Source organism: Xenopus laevis, chromosome 2S, assembly GCF_017654675.1.
Source record: "Xenopus laevis strain J_2021 chromosome 2S, Xenopus_laevis_v10.1, whole genome shotgun sequence".
NCBI lineage: Eukaryota > Metazoa > Chordata > Amphibia > Anura > Pipidae > Xenopus > Xenopus laevis.
In genome coordinates, this window is record NC_054374.1 from 83,385,287 (window position 1) to 83,403,461 (window position 18,175).

At 36.7% G+C, this 18,175-nt stretch overlaps 1 protein-coding gene across 2 annotated transcripts in view; it reads left to right on the forward strand.

Annotated features, from left to right (window-relative positions):
• vmp1.S (vacuole membrane protein 1 S homeolog) overlaps positions 1-18,175 on the forward strand; it is a 101,971-nt gene that overhangs the window by 30,203 nt on the left and 53,593 nt on the right. For both annotated transcript variants that reach the window (XM_018249609.2, XM_018249608.2), the window contains exons 6-7: positions 3,298-3,465; positions 15,180-15,311. In XM_018249609.2, the coding sequence (XP_018105098.1) occupies positions 3,298-3,465; positions 15,180-15,311 (300 nt within the window). The remainder of the gene's footprint in view (positions 1-3,297; positions 3,466-15,179; positions 15,312-18,175) is intronic.

Below are 18,175 nucleotides of genomic sequence, written 5' to 3' on the forward strand. Positions count from 1 at the left end.
CTAGCAACTGTGTCCGTCTGAATGAACAGGTCTACGTTTGTGTTGGGTTTTAGACTTTCAATATTTCTTATCTCAATACTAACCAAGAGAAAACTGGTCACTGTCCTGTTTTAAATTTGTTAAAGGGGAACTATCGCTAAAATGAAAATTTAATATAAGCTTCAGCATACTGAAATAAGAAACTTTGTAAATACTGCATTGATTCTGAAGTAATCAAGTTTATCTACACTATTCCTCTCTCAGCATCCGTTTCTCCTCTTTCTGTCTTCATCCAGGAGCTGGATGTCAGAAAGCAGTTATTTTGTTTGATATTTGAATGAGCTCTAATTCATCTGCTAGGAAAGGAAGCCCCCTATAAGATACATTGGATCGATCATCTGACACCCAACTGCTGCATGAAGACAGAATGAAAAGAAACCGATGCTGAGAGAGGAATAGTGAATATAAACTTGATTACTTCAGAAACAATGCAGAATTTTTAATTGGTTGTATTTAGAAAGTTTCTTACTTCAGTATGAGGAAGCTTAAATTAAAATTTTAATTTTTGAGATAGTTCCCCTTTAAGGAAAGCTTTTGCGCTAATGTTTGCTCTGTTTGAGTTACCCTTTAACATAAGTAATTATAAAGGCATTGTATTCTAGCCACCAGGTGGATAGTAATCAGAAACCACTGCAGTAAGCAATACCAAAAAGGTCGCAATCAGCTGATCTATTATTGTGGATAACCAGTGATGGCATAATTTTAAATAACCAAGAATTAAACTATAAAAGTATCCCCTGTTTAGGTTTAAACTGGTAATACTGGTACAAATCATGTTGTCGTGTAAAGTTTAGTTATTTTCCATTAATTAGTGTTTGTTAGTAAATGTCTGCTTCATACAGTCACTGGGGGGAAATTTAAGTCTGATCTTTTGAAGTGGCAAATCTGCCTCGAGTGGTGGCTTGCACAGAGGGTCTATTTTGTTTTGAAGTTTATAAGGGTTACTGGCAGTAGGCTTTGTGGATATTAAAGATTTTGTATTATATATCTTTTTGCTGACTCAATTCCATCCTGTTTATTCAGATACCAGTATTTAATGAACAAAGGAAAGCAAGTGGCTAGATCTGGCTTTTTTTGGGCAGTGTGTAATAAGGAAAAAGTGAAGCTGTGAAATGAAGCACTCAAATTACAAGATAGCAAATGTGAGTGTTGAAATGACTCATGATTGGAAACATCAAAAACCTATGTATGAGGCCAAAATGGCAAAGGGTGTTTTATCAGTGGGGCAGTTGAAATAACGTCTGCTCTCACAGTTGCCAGTCCTAAATAACTTTACTGATACAGTATTACTTACATATTGCCTTTCCTTTCAACCTTGCATAGATTACATCTAGCAGTCAATGACACCCAATACATATTCTTAGGATATATCATAAGTAAAGGGGAAATTGCAATTTAGCACGGATGCCTGTGGGGCTTAGTTACTACAGTACATAAACCCCTTGTTAAAAATGTCAGTTTTAAGAATTCAAATATTTTTACTAAACTTTTTGTAATATAATAATTAAAATAATAACAAGTAATATATAGTTATTGTGTGTATGGTAAGTTTAAGGACATAATTATAGGTTTATAGTTTCATTACATTCTCAGAACTTCTTTTTAAGAACCTTAATCTGCTCTACCAATCGGTGACCATCTTAAATGGCTCCAACACACACACCCCCTGCCCTTGATTGCCCAGCCACAGTGAAGTTATAAGAGGGGGTGGGATGGGAGTGTTTGCTGAGGGGCTGGGAACCATGCAGGGACGTTGAGTTGGGGGAACGTGGAGCGATGCTTGATAGAAGCATCGCGCGAAAGTGAGGACTGTATTGCATCCATCATGCATTGCATTGCCAAATTAGAGGTTGGCAGAAAACTGTATGATAATTAGGCAGACATGGTATGTGCTTAGTGCTCCCTTTCCTGTTCCACCTTAGGCATGTGATTCTGCCTACCCCTAGATCCAGCCCTGCCACCAGTGAGTGAATGAGTATGGTGTCACAACTATTCAAGTGCTAGGCAATACCTCCTACTTGTTGAGGATCGTAAAACATTTAAAAGGCAATAGGACCTGATAAGACTGGACACCCAGTCTGAGACACCATAAGGCTCATTTATCAAGAGTGGGCTAATTTCCACATAGGCCGTAACCCTTGATAGGTAGTCAAATATTTAGCTTCCATTGATTTACCTGCAACTCGCTGAACAAAGCCAATCACTAAATGGTTGCTATGGGTCACTGCCAAATGTATTCTAATACCTACTTAATAATTAATAATCAGAAGAGGAAACTGAAATGCGCCTTGAACTCCTTATATTTCCCCTAAATCCAATCTGAAATTTACAATTAAAGCAAATAAAATCATGCTACCAATCACAGCTTTGTAACCTTTGCAGTGTGTGCAGCACTATAGATTTATATTTGGAACAGTACATTATCATCTTTTGTGCACTATCAGTTGTTAAGAAAATCATGGATGGTATTTACATGTAAACTATGCCTTAAAGGGCAACTAAAGCTTACATAAAGAAGTAGGCTTATAATGCAGAACATTATATTTTGGGATTCTGTACCAGCCCAGGGCAACCACTGCCAGTTAGCAGTGAAGATCTGTGCCTTTGAAGGTGCCCCAGTAGCTCCCCATCTTCTTTTCTGCTGATTCACTGCACATGCTCTATGCTGCTGTCACTTACTGAGCTTAGGGACCGACTCACAAATATACAGTAGACATAGAATAGAAATGTCACAATATAAGGCTGATTAGTAATGAATACAGACAATTACTATATGACAACACAGAAATCAGCACAATTAGCATCATAATATAATAATCATCCCTGTAGCATCAGCTCATATTACAGGCCATCCTCATTTTCTGCTTGATAATTTGCGATGACCCCTAAGTGTCACAGACACTTTCCAAGATGGTGATCCCCAGTGACAAGAAGAAAGTCCTCGATCATTACTACTATAGAGAAGCTGAAACTAGGCTGTTGCAATAAGTTCAGAATATTAAATATGGCATTTTTAGCCACATTCATTTTTAGGGTTTAGTACTCCTTTAAGATTGCGTATAGCTGAAAATATTTCGGGGCACTTACCTTCTAGACTAGCTTTAGCTCTGGTATTTGCAGATTCTTCTCTCTTATCACTTTATTGTGTAGTAAAAATAGTAGCAACAATTTACTTTGTTTAAAAAAAAAAAAAAAAAAAAAACTGTACTGTGCTATCTACATGAAAACATGTCTAGATTGTTCCTGTTCTTTTTGCAGGGTCCGCATATTGCTTCTGTGACCATTGCTGCTTATGAATGTAACTCCGTAAATTTCCCAGAGCCACCTTATCCTGATGAAATTATATGCCCAGATGAAGAAGGTACAGAAGGAGCCATTTCCCTTTGGACAATAATATCAAAAGTGAGGCTGGAGGCATGTATGTGGGTAAGTAAATCTAATTCTGTTACATGGTTTTTTTTAATTAGAATGCTACATTTAAATACCCAGCATACAACTTTTGTGTTTATCTAGATAAAAGCCATCATATTGTATCCCTATGACTTTTGGCCATGTTTCATCTTTAATAATGATATACATATAATTATAATCACTTGTAAATGATCATGTTTTATCACATTCTCAATATAAAGGTTTATGCATTATTTTCATTAAAAATAATTTACCACCCTGGATCCATGGACGGAAAAGATCCAGGACTTGACTACTGGAAGCAACTGGAAATGTCCCATCTCCCAATTATAACATCTTCTCCCCCCCAAACCAATAGAAATTGTTTGAAACAATGCAAGCTTTATTGAAGCTTCCATCCATACATGTGTAAAATGGCATTTACAAAACATTGTCATGCAACTATAAAAAGTTAAAAAAAGTGTTATAATTGGATACCATAAATAAAAAGAATGTGAAAAAATTATTTTACAATTATTACACATTAAACATTATAAATAAGGATTGCTGCAAAATATGCTCTACAATTACAAGGTATGAGACCTTTTATCCAGATTGTTCTGGACCTGGGGCTTTTTGGATAACGGATCTTTCTGTAATTTGGATCTTCATACCTTAAGTCTACTGAAAAACATTTTAACATTAAATAAACCCAATAAGTTAGTTTCACTTCCAGTACTGATTAATTATACCTTAGTTTGGATCAGATACAAGGTACTGTTTTATTATTCCAGAAAAACAATTTGGATTATTTGATTATAATGGAGTCTAGGGGAGACTGGCTTTCCATAAATGGGAACTTTCTGGGTAATGGGTTTCCGGATAATTGATACAACACTGTATATTATACTAAATGAATGCACATGACCCTGGCAGAATTAATTTTGTTTTTTCTTATTTTGCAATAGTATGATAGGGCCTATGATGGAAGTCTTGTGCATAGCCCAAGCCTGCTTCAATTAAGACTCTTTCTCCCTTAAAATATTGTATGTCAATGTCAGCATATGTAAAAAAAATTAACATAGCACTCCAATTTGTTTTGTACTGAATCTTGTATACAATCCCAGGTGTTTTCTAAGAAAAAAATACAGTGGTGCTTAGCGTGATAAATACCTTTAAATAGTATGAAATCTAGACCATTATTTTTTGGCACTGGTAATTTTAATGCAAAAAGTCTTGAATTGCATTAACAAATATTTGTTTTTTTTCCTCTTTGATCTTGCATTCTCCTTTGTCGGCTAATTAGAAGGAGAAGATAGAAAGTACCCCGTATATTTCTAGATAAATAATTATAAAACCCTAAGGTTGCAATTAACTTGTGAAATTAATTCATTAACTTATAACCCTTCAAATCAATTTTATATTAATTATTCTATAACAACCACCAAATCAATACAAACAAAATGAATTGCTTCTATTATCTGTATTATATGATAATTCAATAAATATTAAAGTGCTAAGTGCCTAATAATGAGTTATTGTCTCTGTTAATTAGTTCATCATTGTATCCCTTGAAGGTTATTAAAAACTAGATAAGAAAAAGTGATTCCTTAATAAATAAAACGTGCTATAATATACTTACTGCCTTGAGAAAGCTCTTTTAGTGAAACGCGCGTCGGCAAGATCCACAAAAAGTTTTAAAAGCTCTCCTTTTTATATTTAAATCTTAGTTGCAACCTTAGGGTTTTATAATTATTTATCTTGAAATATACGGGGTATTTTCTATCTTCTCCTTCTAATTAACTGCATACACTGACCAAGTCAGACCCCTGTATAGGTCTAGAAAACAGTTTAGAGGTATATCATATCACAGGTGTTCAATTTGCAATTTTTCTTCCTGTGTCAGCTAATGTTATTCTCTCCCTCTCTTGTTCTCTCCCTTATGGCCACTGTTTGTCTGTTTTTATTTTTCCTTCAGTTTGCATATCATGTTCTGCTTTCTCCTGTCCCAATTTTCTCTTGTATTTTTACTCTTTATCTATCCTGTTTTTATATTTCTTTAGAATGTTGCTGGAGCTCAGCTTGTCCTGTCTTGTGTTAAATATATGGATAGAAGCTATATAAACATTCACATATTAAACTGGTTAGAGGGATGGAAGATTTAAATTATGAGGGTAGACTGTCAAGGTTGGGGTTGTTTTCTCTGGAAAAAAGGAGCTTTCGAGGGGACATGATTACACTTTACAAGTATGTTAGGACGTTATAGACAAATAGCTGGGGGCCTTTTTACCCATAATGAGAATCACCACACCAGAGGCAACCCCTTCAGAATAGAAGAAAAGAACATTCATTTAAAGCAGTGTAGGTGGTTCTTCACAGTCAGGGCAGTGAGGTTGTGGAATGCACTGCCTGGTGATGTTGTAACGGCTGATTCAGTTAATGCCTTTAAGAATGGCTTGGATGGTTTCTTAAAAAACATAATATCCAAGGCTATTGTGATACTAAAATATATAGTTCGTATAGATAAAGGTACATATAACTTATGTGAGGGTATAGTGGGGTGTGTGTATAGATGCTGGGTTTCATTTAGAGGGGTTGAACTTGAACTTTTTTTCAACCTGATTTAACTATGTAATTACGTAACATATGGAGAAGGGCGGTATGCATGGACATACCAGAGTTTATGTTTTGCCTTGCCTTTGTAGTAAGGCTGAAGTAGAAAAGAAGGCTGATGAAGTAGAACTTCATTCTCAAGTAACCCAGACTGAACTTTGCTCATGCAATAGAAAACATGTTCTGTGCTGCAGTGAAGCTACACACTGGACTTTCTATCATCCAATTTTCTTCTCCTGCCCTGCTTTACACTAGGCATTGCACCATTCTAAAGATTTGCTTAAAACAGACATTTAAAATAAAATTCCTCCTATTGCTGTCTGATTAATTATTCATCCCAACACCCCCTTAGGGAAAAAACTTCTATTTAATTATAGTCATTAGGTGCTTCAACATTCCCTGTACTGTAACTAAGTTATTCCCCAGGTTATCAAACCAATCAAGATATGCACCATTATGGAATAGCCAAAGGCTGCATAATCTCCAATGTCTCCAAAATATACAATAACTGGCCAGATACAAAATTAAATATATAGTACTTATATCTGTACTACACTGAAATCATGTATTAAAGGATTTTTGTCAATGTTTCGGCCCTGCTAAGAGGACCTTTCTCAAGACATCCCAAACACACCAGTATTCTGGTATATATAGATATATATAGTCTTCCAACTCCCATACTAAACTAGCCTTGAAATACCTTCCCTTTGGAAGAGTTGTAGAAACAATGCACAGTATGCACAATGCACTGTACCTGGGTATTGGCACAGCAGTCCAATGAAATATTACTGCCAGTGCAAGTAAATGTGTTCATATGCACATTATGTGACACTGTCATGGACACCAACTTTGGGGAAGCTATTTTGAATTCACTGTTCCCCTCCAAGCTACCTGCACGCAGTATTTCTTTTTTTTCTACTGACCTGCTATAACATTTCAGAGTTGCGCAGCATAGTTCAAAGGGGCCATCTTCTGTCTGTGTTCTCATCCTCATTCAGTATCTTGCCAATAAGGATCTTGTGGGAGCATGCTCAGTAGTTGCTGATTCAGGACATAGATTCAGTTGCACATTCCTCAAAGATCCCTTGTTGCTGCTCTACAGAAGAGGATCAGAAGATAGACAGATGGTGGCACCTTTGAACTCCGCTGCACAACTCTGCAAATTTATAGTAGGTCAGCAGAAGGGAGACTTCTAAAAAGAATAAATATTGCAGACCGGGAGCTAGGAGTGGGGGAGGTGAAGTGAGCAGTGGAGGGGGTCAAGGGTTTAGTTCTCCTTTAACATCCAGTTCCTACTGATCATTGTGCATGATATTATTGCAAAAATGGCCATGCATGAATGTTCACTATACAATGGTTTCTCAGCAGATCTTTCCATTTGTATTTAGGATGATTCCATTTGGATTTGTTGGCCATTGGTCAGATGATAGACCTTGGTCAGCTAAATTTTTATGTCTCCCTAATCAATTCTGGAGCGATTGCTCCCCATGTGGATAAAATTAATTATTTTAAGTAGGCAAGAATGGACAGACATCTATGTAGCTTATTCAAGGAATCAATGGAATGGAAAATCTCTGGGAACCATGTTTTTAATAAATTCTAAAACGTGCCAGACTGATTTATTTCTAAGAGCATCCATCATCCAGTTTGAATATATTAGACATTTTTTGGTTATGTTTGGCCTTGCGTGGGATCTTTGTTTTTACATCAACTAAGCCAGTAAATTCTGAAGTGAAGGACATACTTGGCCAAGTTTCCACTGTTTGTAAATGAGTAATTTCTTTTACTTTGTGGCTTTTTCAATAACTTTTCTACACTGACATTACTTATAAGATTCTTTAAGCAGCTTCCTTTGTACATAAAGTACCAGTAACATCAAAAAAAAGTTGTTTGTATACTACAAAAAAAAAACCCACCAACACATATTAAACTTTAAAATCGCACAGTTTTTCTTTAGTTATAACAGAAAAGGCAACTGGGCGACGATCCATCATGCAGTGCACGATTTCTCCTCCCTGGCTATCTCCTATAAGGAAGGCAGGGAGGAGAAATTGAGCGCCGCACGATGGATCACCCTATCGCCTTTTTTGAAAAGGAGCGCAAGCGGAGATTCGGTAATCAGCAGCAATCTGTCCTTAGTATGCATCCACCAAACTCCACAATTTCCTGCACATGTGATTTCAATAAGGAACGGAACATCACATTGCAATGCATTGTGGTTTATGTAGTTCCCGCATACTGTCTGTAAGCTGTGGAGAAGTTGTTACAATTTTTAACATCAGTGTTCAGTCCATCCTACCCAGACAGGACTTCAAATGATGCAGAAAGAATAGAACTGTTAAATAGCTGGATTCAGCATAGAAAATGGCTTTTATTGATACATTTTGAAGAAACGTATATTAGGGGTTTCTGTGTTATGTGGGCCTCTTTATGAGATTTTGGTTTGGAAGCCGGAATCCCTCTAACTCTTAAAACTGCAAGGACCATAGTACTATAGCAGAGATTTCATTAAGCCTTGCTTTTATCATCCTTTTATATCACCCTTTCTCTTTGACTTACTTCCCAACCTCCCTGAGTGTGGAGCATACTTAGTGCTTAATGCCACATATGTGGATGACCTATTTGTGCATCTCAATAGGCTCCTTGTTTGCTTGTATTTTCTTAACACACAGCATATAAAATAGATTAAAATAGGGGAAAATTGGACACAGATTAAGGATTTGTTGTCCAATAGTAATATAGGCAGACGTTTGGGGTCTAGTCATCATTCTATGTAAAAAGTGGCGTGAATTATTACCGGTGATGCTGCTTATAACAACCAATCAGATCTTTGCATTTGTTTTCTGTTTAATTCTAATTGCTGATTGGATTCTATGGACAACATCACCAGTAATGTTTCATTTCACTTTTTACACAGCATGATAAATAGACCTCTACCAGGGAGGCAGGCCCGGATTTGTGGAGATACCACCAAGGCACGGGCCTAGGGCAGCAGGATTTTACGGGGTGGCATGCTGCCCAACCACACCCACATTGGTTCAAAAACACTGGGAAGACACAGGAGATACGATAGTTTTTAAAATTTCCTGTATGCCAATCCCCATTGCTTTGGTCCAGATGATGAAAATTTGATTGAATAATAGGGAGGCGACAGCGGGCCTAAGGGCGCCTGCTATTTAAATCCGGCCCTGCAGGGAAGATGGGAATGATGTGCAATTTTCTTTTTGTAAGGGGCTCAGGAAAAAAGCATAGCCTTTCATTGGGAAAATCAGAAGTCTACTAGATGTTGCTTGCTTTATCAGATTTTTTAGTTACTACATTATCTCATTCATTTAGAATCTCTACATACAATAGTGTCATTGTTCTATATACAGTATAAATATTGTTTTAGTTTGAAAGCATTGTAATAGCAATAATCATTATTTTGATTAACAAAAGCAAAAATAACGGTTTAATCTAACAGTAATTAAATATACCAGCAAAAAAATATAAGTGGGTAGAAAAGGTTATTTTTTCACAATTCGGTAAATTAAATGGAAAGTTTACATTTCTGCTTTTTAGAGTGATTAATCTGGTTGCCCTGGGGTCACTAATAATTTAGGGAAATTGATTTTGATTTATAAAAAAGTTTATTGCACTGTTTATGTTGAGTTAATCAAATAAACACAGAATACAGTATTTGTGTAGGGGACCTACATATGTGTTTATTCACACGCTTGGGACAACCATAAATGTTCTGACATGGAAGATTTGCTCAAAATCTGGTGATGGTAGACGCTGTATGCTTAACCACAAAATGGCAGTTGTAGAAGTTACAGATCAAATAGTAATTATTGTTTCTAAATAATATATATTGTAGCTATGCATTCCGCACACCCTCTGCATATTGTCTTTGTATGCATTTCAACATCTTCATCAATGCTATTGATGAGTCTGTTGGTCCCTTGTGGCATTAAAGATCTCTCTGGTATGTCACCTCTACTGCATACAAAAAGAACTTCTACCCAGCGAGACGAGTTCTCGCTCCTCATGGAACATCTACCTTGGGTATATTGGGACTTCTTAATTTTAGAATTGATATTATTTTGCCCAAGTAAAATGCAGTTCATTTGTCACATTACAGTACCTACTACCTACCATTAGGCTACAATTATGCATAGCTAATGACCAAACACACATAGTACCCAGAACCTAAAGAGAAAACCATCAGGGATAATTGTTTGTGGCATAAACTTTGTTCTATGATTACTTCTAAATCCACTATAACATTTTGACTAATTTCAAACCTAAATACTTATTTTAATAAAAGTGCCCTCACAATTTTGGTCACATTGTAAAAAGGACATTGACTATGCATTAACTTAAACGCAAAATCAATTCAAAAACGTCTAACCTTTAAGAAATGATGTAGCAATAAAAAATCTGATACATCAAGTAAGGGAAACTTAATTCAGAATCCCTTAACAAAACCCGAGATAATTTAGATCACGTGATCACTAAGCAGAAAAAGAACACTACTTATTGTATTGATGATTTTGTATGCATTTTTAACACTTTGATAAAACCAACTGAGAGGTAATTAAGAAAAAACAATTAAGAAACCTTAATGGTAACCATATTGGCTATAAAGATTCAAGCCAGTTACTTGCAGCCTTACACGGATCTCCTGCCGTATATGTATTATGGGTGAGTTACAGGAGATAAATTATTATTATTATATATGCTGGCGTAAATACCGAACTATAATTTGCATAATATATGCTGTGTAACACAGGGAGTGTTGACAAATGGGACATATCTAATACCTTGGGTATTCATGTATCTCTTTGACCATAGGATGTCTTGCTCCTACATGTTTTGTTTAGGTATTTTTATCCGGGACAGGCATTGAAGTGCAGTGTCCCATCTTCAAGAAAGCCAGGTTTTTGCTAGACAGTGGCCTGTCTAAAGTGATACTTTTTGATACTTTCTGTTCCTTTCAGGAAGTGTCCACTTCTACATTATTGGACACTGTTCTTTCTAAACAAATGGACATTTTTTTCATAACTATCTTGGACTTATCGATTAAAATTGGATACACACGAATAAAGATTGGATACAAGTTTGGGATTTTCCACTCTAATCGTTTTAACTTTACTTTGTCGCAAGTTTTACTATTTTCTATATTTGTGTACACAATTATGGCCAAAGCACCGGTTTTACTACTAATGTGTTAACATATTTCACAATGTTATGGATAGGCTGCAATTTAACCTATATACACACACTAATGCTTTTAAAATGTGTCCGTGCATTTCTCTTTAAATGGATTACCCAGATTGCACTATGCTGTATAGGTCAAAGTGCATATGAGCCTTAAATGTGCGCATGTGTTAATGGTCCTTATTCACTTGATAAAGGGTATTGAACCCGCAACATGTTCTGTTTAAAACTACCCGGGATAAAAGGTTGTTTGCAGTAACACTGCTGGAGTTCCTTTTCCTTCTTTTATACTTGGATCCTTTTAAATACATTTGGTGTCCCTCTTACCGGGTCAGATTTATTGTTTTTGATAACTTTCATTTAAAAGTCCATGTAGGGAATGGAAGAACACATCCACACAGTACTTTGCAAAGACAACTCAGTACTTTACTCACTGGCTTAGGTGGTTGTGATCTCCTCATCCAGGGCTCCCAACAGGCATTATATGAGGACAATCCAACTCACTCAACTAAAGATCAATGATGCACGACAAGCAATTTGCTATTTGTGGGCATAGCAATATGATATAACTTATGGCATCTATGGTAGCTCTACATCTATGACACATGCTGAATTTGCCAAAGAACACATTGACTGGCCTAAAGAGAAATGGCACAGTATTTTGTGGACTGATGAAAGCAAGATTGTACTTTTTGGGTCTAGGAGCCACATACAGCTTGTCAGACAACCCCCAAACACTGAATTTAAGCCACAGTACACTGAAGACAATGAAGCATGGTGGCACAAGCATCATGATATGGCGATGTTTCTCATACTATGGTGTAGAAACATTTTTTTAGGTGTATACAGTCAATGTTTGATTTTGTAAAGAAGAATGCTATTTTTTTTGGAACAGACTAATATTACATTTTCTTCACTTTCTGTAAAGGAATAACACATTTGATAATTTTCATGCTTTGATTTGGAATAGAATGTGCAGTGTTCCCAATGCATTTGTGTGCTAATATAAGGATTTTGAGTTTCATTCACATTTTTAAACACACTGCTATTATTCTGAACACAACATATATTTATGTAAATGTACAGTTACAGGAACTGACCAGCAGGTAGCAGTGTGGTTGCAAAATTAGTTCTATTGGCTGTTGATTAATGCTTAAATATCTTTGAAATTAAAAAAAAAAAATGAATATAAAATGCTTAAAATGTTACATTGTTCAGGGTGCTTTTCTAAGGTTTATTCATCCCTTAACTTACTAGTATAGTTAATTAAAGGTTTAACCTTTTCTCTTGTGGATTTAAAAACTATACATATTTTCTGTGGTTTTATACCCATCATCCTGAGAAGGATCAGGGATTACTGCTTGCTAGTGAACCCAAACCAGATTTAGGGGTTTAGAAAGCCTTGACATAGGGTTATCTGGGCAGACTAGGTAGTCTCATTTGAAACTTCTTACTAGCAATGCTGGGTCAGATCGATGATTCAAGTTAGGGTTGATGTGAGTTGTAAAAAAACTATAATTTATAATGATTGGGATTATTATGGCACACCATATAACTATTGTGCATCATTCAGGTTTCCATTGGGAGACAGATCTCCTTTGTACTTTGTATCCCCCAGGATCCCCAACTTAAACAACACCCACAAGTGCTCATGGCAGGGAAGGGGCAAAGTGTGAAAAGTATGGGAGCATGTGCCTGTTTTTTGGACTCTGCACCCTTCCTCTACATTTTTAAATGAACTCTAATGAGAATGAATGTCTTGTTGTAAATCTTGTTTAACATAATATAAAGGAAAGCAGTTATTTTAACTAAGCCTACTTTTCTGCTGACCTAAGCCAATTTAAAGTAAACAAGATCAGCACATTTTTAACTGCATCTATTTAAGATTTTTAAGTAATAGTTTCTGTAAATGCTTAAAATAATGAACTACTGAAATGACAGTTTCTGTAGATAAGCTACAATGCTTGGGGGATTTGTTGCAAAACAGCTCTTCGGAACACCGGGGTGTTCTCACGTCACCTCCAATATTATACATGTTTTACCTCTAGTGTGAATTTTCCACTGTTACCCTTTTTGCCAAAGTCTGCTTCACCAGGTTATACCTGGTGAACTGATAAGATTAAGCTACATCCTCCTCAATCTTATGTCAGTGACATCGTATCTTGTATGCCGAAAAGTCATAAAAAAGACACAACGCTGTTTTCTTAAAAAATATTTTAATTATGTTGTAACTGTTAAATAAATTTAACAATATATATTTTTTAACCATTTGAAGGTCATGCCACATGGTGGACTCATGTCTAGGACAATAGAGGATCTCTTGTAATTGTTTTGCTTCATTGTTAATAATAAGTGGCTACTTCAAGCAATTTCACCAATAAAGACATATATGACTATATGTACCCGCCCTCTTCAAATTGACCTAAGTGTGTGTGTGTTAACAAAACTTTGCCAGCGTCCGTCTACTGAGACCTAGCTTCGCATTTTGATGAATAAGCATATGCGTTGCGAATTTACGTCTGACAAAGTTGCACAAAGTGAGTCAGAGCCTTCCGAGGAGAAAATTCGTTCTTTATTAAATTTTCCCCCTTGTCTTTGTAGGCTGGCCTTACAAATAACATTAAATTAATTAAAAAGAGACATTCTGTTGTAGATATAAATTGGTGAACTATCACAAATACTTGAATTGAATGTTGTTTATTCAACAGAATTTTAGAAAAACTGTATGTGGGTTTCAGTGTTATCATCCCCCTTTTGCCTGCAGGGATACCTGTAAGACCTGTTGATAGCAACTTGTGGTTTTGTAATGATGCCAATAATTGTTGGTGGTGTTTCTTAAATATGAACTATATTTTAATATTTAGTTTTAAAATTTGTGACAGATCTCTCTTTGGGGCTGTCCTGCTAGAGACCTGCAGACTGTGCAGTGCTTTATAGTGTATTTTGTATATTGCCTAGCCAATCAATAGGCTCTGTATAACATTACCATTTTAACTGGCCTCAGACATGGAAACATACCATTGAAGAAAATATATATTGTCTTAGTGTGCTATACTGTTCGTATCCGTAGTGGTGGCGGAGATTAGAGTTCTGGTAAAGAAAGGGGTAATTGCCTAAAATGTTTGGTCCTTGCTGTTTGTTACTTGCATATTGAGAATTGATTAGCCACTTAGTTCTACAGTCAATAAAGTTTCACATTGAAACAGACGGGAAGAAATTACTTTTAAAAATAGATTCATAATTTTAGCATAAAATGAGAGCAGAGAACTGTTAAATGCTGTAGTGTTGAGCAGTTTGATGGCATTGCCATGTCTGGAGTACAGTAATAGCATTACTTATGTTTGTTATAGCATGTAAACTGCTTCCTACTGTGGCAGCTTTTCAAATCAAAAGAATCACAAATTTCTCAATGTTTTTGGCTTGCCTGCTGTCACTGAGAAAAAACCCAGCAACTCGGGTAGATTTAAGTGTCTTGATAACTGCCTTGTAGAGAATGGAGTACACTGTTCATGTTCTATAGCATTGTGCATCCCCCATGGTGTGCAGAAATCTAAATCTTTTCAGAGATGGCCGTTATTTCTAAGCATATTTCTTGCAGAATTGTAAGTAGTCTGCTGGAACATGTGTGGATAGCCTTGGATGGGGCTACATTTAGCTCCTCTAGATTAAGAAGGGTCATCTTGGAACCTTTCTGTGTCAGTGTTCTCAATGTACAGTCACTGTTTTTGAATCGCTTCAGTCAATTCTACATTTGGTATATTGTCTTGACTGCATTGCCTCTGCAAGGGTATGATAAGAATGCTCAGGTAATTGTAGACTGTGCTGCATGGCCATCTACTTTATTCTATTATGTTATCTCCAATATTTAGTAAAATACACCAAAAGCAAATATATTTTTACTCTTCTGATTATTTTCTTTCCCTTCTTGTGTTTAGGGAGCTGGCACTGCCATTGGAGAACTGCCTCCATATTTTATGGCCAGAGCAGCTCGACTTTCCGGAGTGGAAACAGATGATGAAGAATATGCCGAATTTGAGGAGATGCTTGAACATGCTCAGACTGCACAGGTAAGAATAACAAATAATCTATCAACGGTCAGTGGCATAACTAGTTGTTACTGGGCCCCATAGCAAATTCAATTTAGGGCCCCAAAATATTTATAAGTTGGCCTATTTTACCAAGATATATTAAAATTGCTAATTAATTAGGGTCTCACTGGGCCCCCTACACTCCTGGGCCCCCTGCAACCGCAGGGTCTGCTTCCTCTATAGTTATGCCCTGTCAACGGTTTAAAAATATGTTGTGACTTTTACAAAGGGCTAGGAGCAAAAGCCATAGGCAGGTTGTAAGTAAAGGGGAACCCTACCACCTTGCATCAGATGGTGCTCCTGTGCAGGTTCTGAATGAGGGACATTCCAGGGGACATCATCACCAGGCCCTTCTGTTTGCTGGCTAATACATGCTTTCAATATTAATCAAATACAATACATTGAAATGGCTTGCAACTTTCAAACAGAATGCTACTTGAGTGGAAGGAGGCTGTTTTACAGATTAAAGGGGATTTTTTTTCACGATCTGTATTTATTTAATGCAAAAGACTCCAGCTCTGCACTTGGGCATATGTAAAGCATAGCAGAAACTGCAATGCACCTTTCTTGAAGTCTTTGCTGGATTAATTGAAGCTGCTTTCTTATGTACATATACATAACAAATAGGGTAAGGTTTATCATAGGTTGGCGAAAAGTGTGTTATTATTTTCTAGCACTAATAGCAACTTTGAAGAAGCGTTTAATGATGATGATTCTTATTACTATAAAGTATTTATAAATTGCCAACTTATTCTGCAACACTGTACTTTAAATGGGTGTATATATAGATTGAACTTACGTACAAAAATACAACTGATTCAAGAGGTTAAAAGGGCCCTGATCAATAAAGCTTACAGTTAAAAAGGAGGAGTATAGATAAGATTACACCAATTCGGTTTTTTAGGTATAAAGGAGAACTAAAGTCACAGTCACAAGGGGATGTCAAATGTTTAGCATTCCCTAGTGAATGTAATAGCTTACCTGATACCCTAGAACAGTCCTCCTGTTCTCAGAAAACGGCACCAACCTGGACTATTTCTGCAGAAGTTCTTTGGTGCAATTTTCTTTCTTTTCTATAATTTTTTCTCTGGGTATCGATATGAGCATGCACACTGAGTGAAGAAGCCAGCTTTTCCTATGTAAGTTAGATTTTTACCCTATTGGGCATGAGCCAGCCCGAACAGGAATGAGAAGAAGATGGCGACAAGGATCTTCTGCAGAAATACCCAGGGCCTGTACAGTTTTTAGCAAATAGGAGCACTGACCCAGGGTATCGGGTAAGTTATTTTAATCACTGAGGTGCTTAACATTTTGGCACCCCACTTATTTAAATTTTAGTTCCCATTTAAATCCCATTTAACCAACTGTTATTTAACAGGGATGACTCATTCTACATATATCCACTTCTTTATCTAGAGATTTAAATATAACTTTAGTTCAAATCCAGGAAGTACAGAACAAGGTGGATACATTGATGGGACTAATTACATTAAAAAGTATTAATAAGCATGCTGTTGGAAAGCCCCATCATAAATCTGAAATAAATGGCTGCAGGGCCAGGCCAAGCCAATTGGGTGCCCTAGGCAACCTGGCAGTGGTAGAGGAAAGAGCAACAGCGGAGAGGGCAGGGGTGAGAAGAGTGGCAGACGGGGAGGGGATAGCGGCAGAGGGGAGCAAACTAGGGGTAGGCAGAAGACCATTTTACAGGTACTTGCCTAGCACCCCCTATTGTTTTGCCCTATGCAGGTGCCTCTTCTGTCTACCCCTAGTTCTGGCCCTGAATGGCTATAGTTGGTGCTTTTTTTTGTCTGGGAGCCTTGTGTGTTTTACCCATTTGGCACATTTAAACAGATACATTATGTTCTGCTGATGTTGACATGTGAAGTGGGAGCAGGCTTCTAACACCCCTAATTATGGGGTTTTTTTCGGGGAGTTTCAGAAAGGGGAAGCTTATAAGAAGGAAATATGCTTTACCAAGATAAGAGATGATTTGCCTTGGCAACAAAATGACTAGCCTTTATTATACAAAGCATGGTAATTCTCTGGTTAAAAGAAATGGAGCAGTTCAGGTAGACTGTCTGTAACCCTTAAAGTACTGTTAGAGATTTAAAAGAGGAGTGCAGCTTTAGTTTTCTTTGCCCCTTTCTTCTTACTCCTTGTCTACTCTTCCTTAATTTCTCAGGAAAGTATTTTGACAAACTGATAAAGCCCATAGTCTTTAGATTTATTTTACCACTAAGTGGCAGCAGTTATTGGACTACTGTTATTCTGTCACCCTAGCAGAGCTATAAAAATTGCATAGATAGATTTGTTTTGCTGTGCGCTTGCTTATAATACAGGCAGTGCTCCAGTTAATAAAGTACCATTGGTGGTATATAGTTGTATTGTGTATAGTTTTCATTTTGACCAGACACAGTGGATCTCAAAAATATATACTTTGCTGCAATATAAATCATATGTATAAAGCTGGCCATAGACGCAAAGATATAGTTGTATGAAACGAAGGTTTTTACGATTTTCAGGTCGTCTGTGGATCGTCCCAACATTTTTCGTACCATGGCGATTGGTCGTTTAATTGATTGGACAGGTTAGAAGATTTCTGTCAGCTAACGATAATATCTTTGCATGCATACCTCCCAACGGTCCTGTTTTTTGCGGGAAAGTCACGATTTTGACAGCTCAGTCCCGGATTGTTACTGAAATGTCCTGACCTTCTCTTACACTGAACAGCCAGAAAAAGATGCAACATTTCTAAAATAATTGGCTTTTGGCAGAGAGCCCAGAACAGCCACCAGGTGCTTTTGTAACAATTTAAGATAAGGAAAAATTAAACAAATGTAACA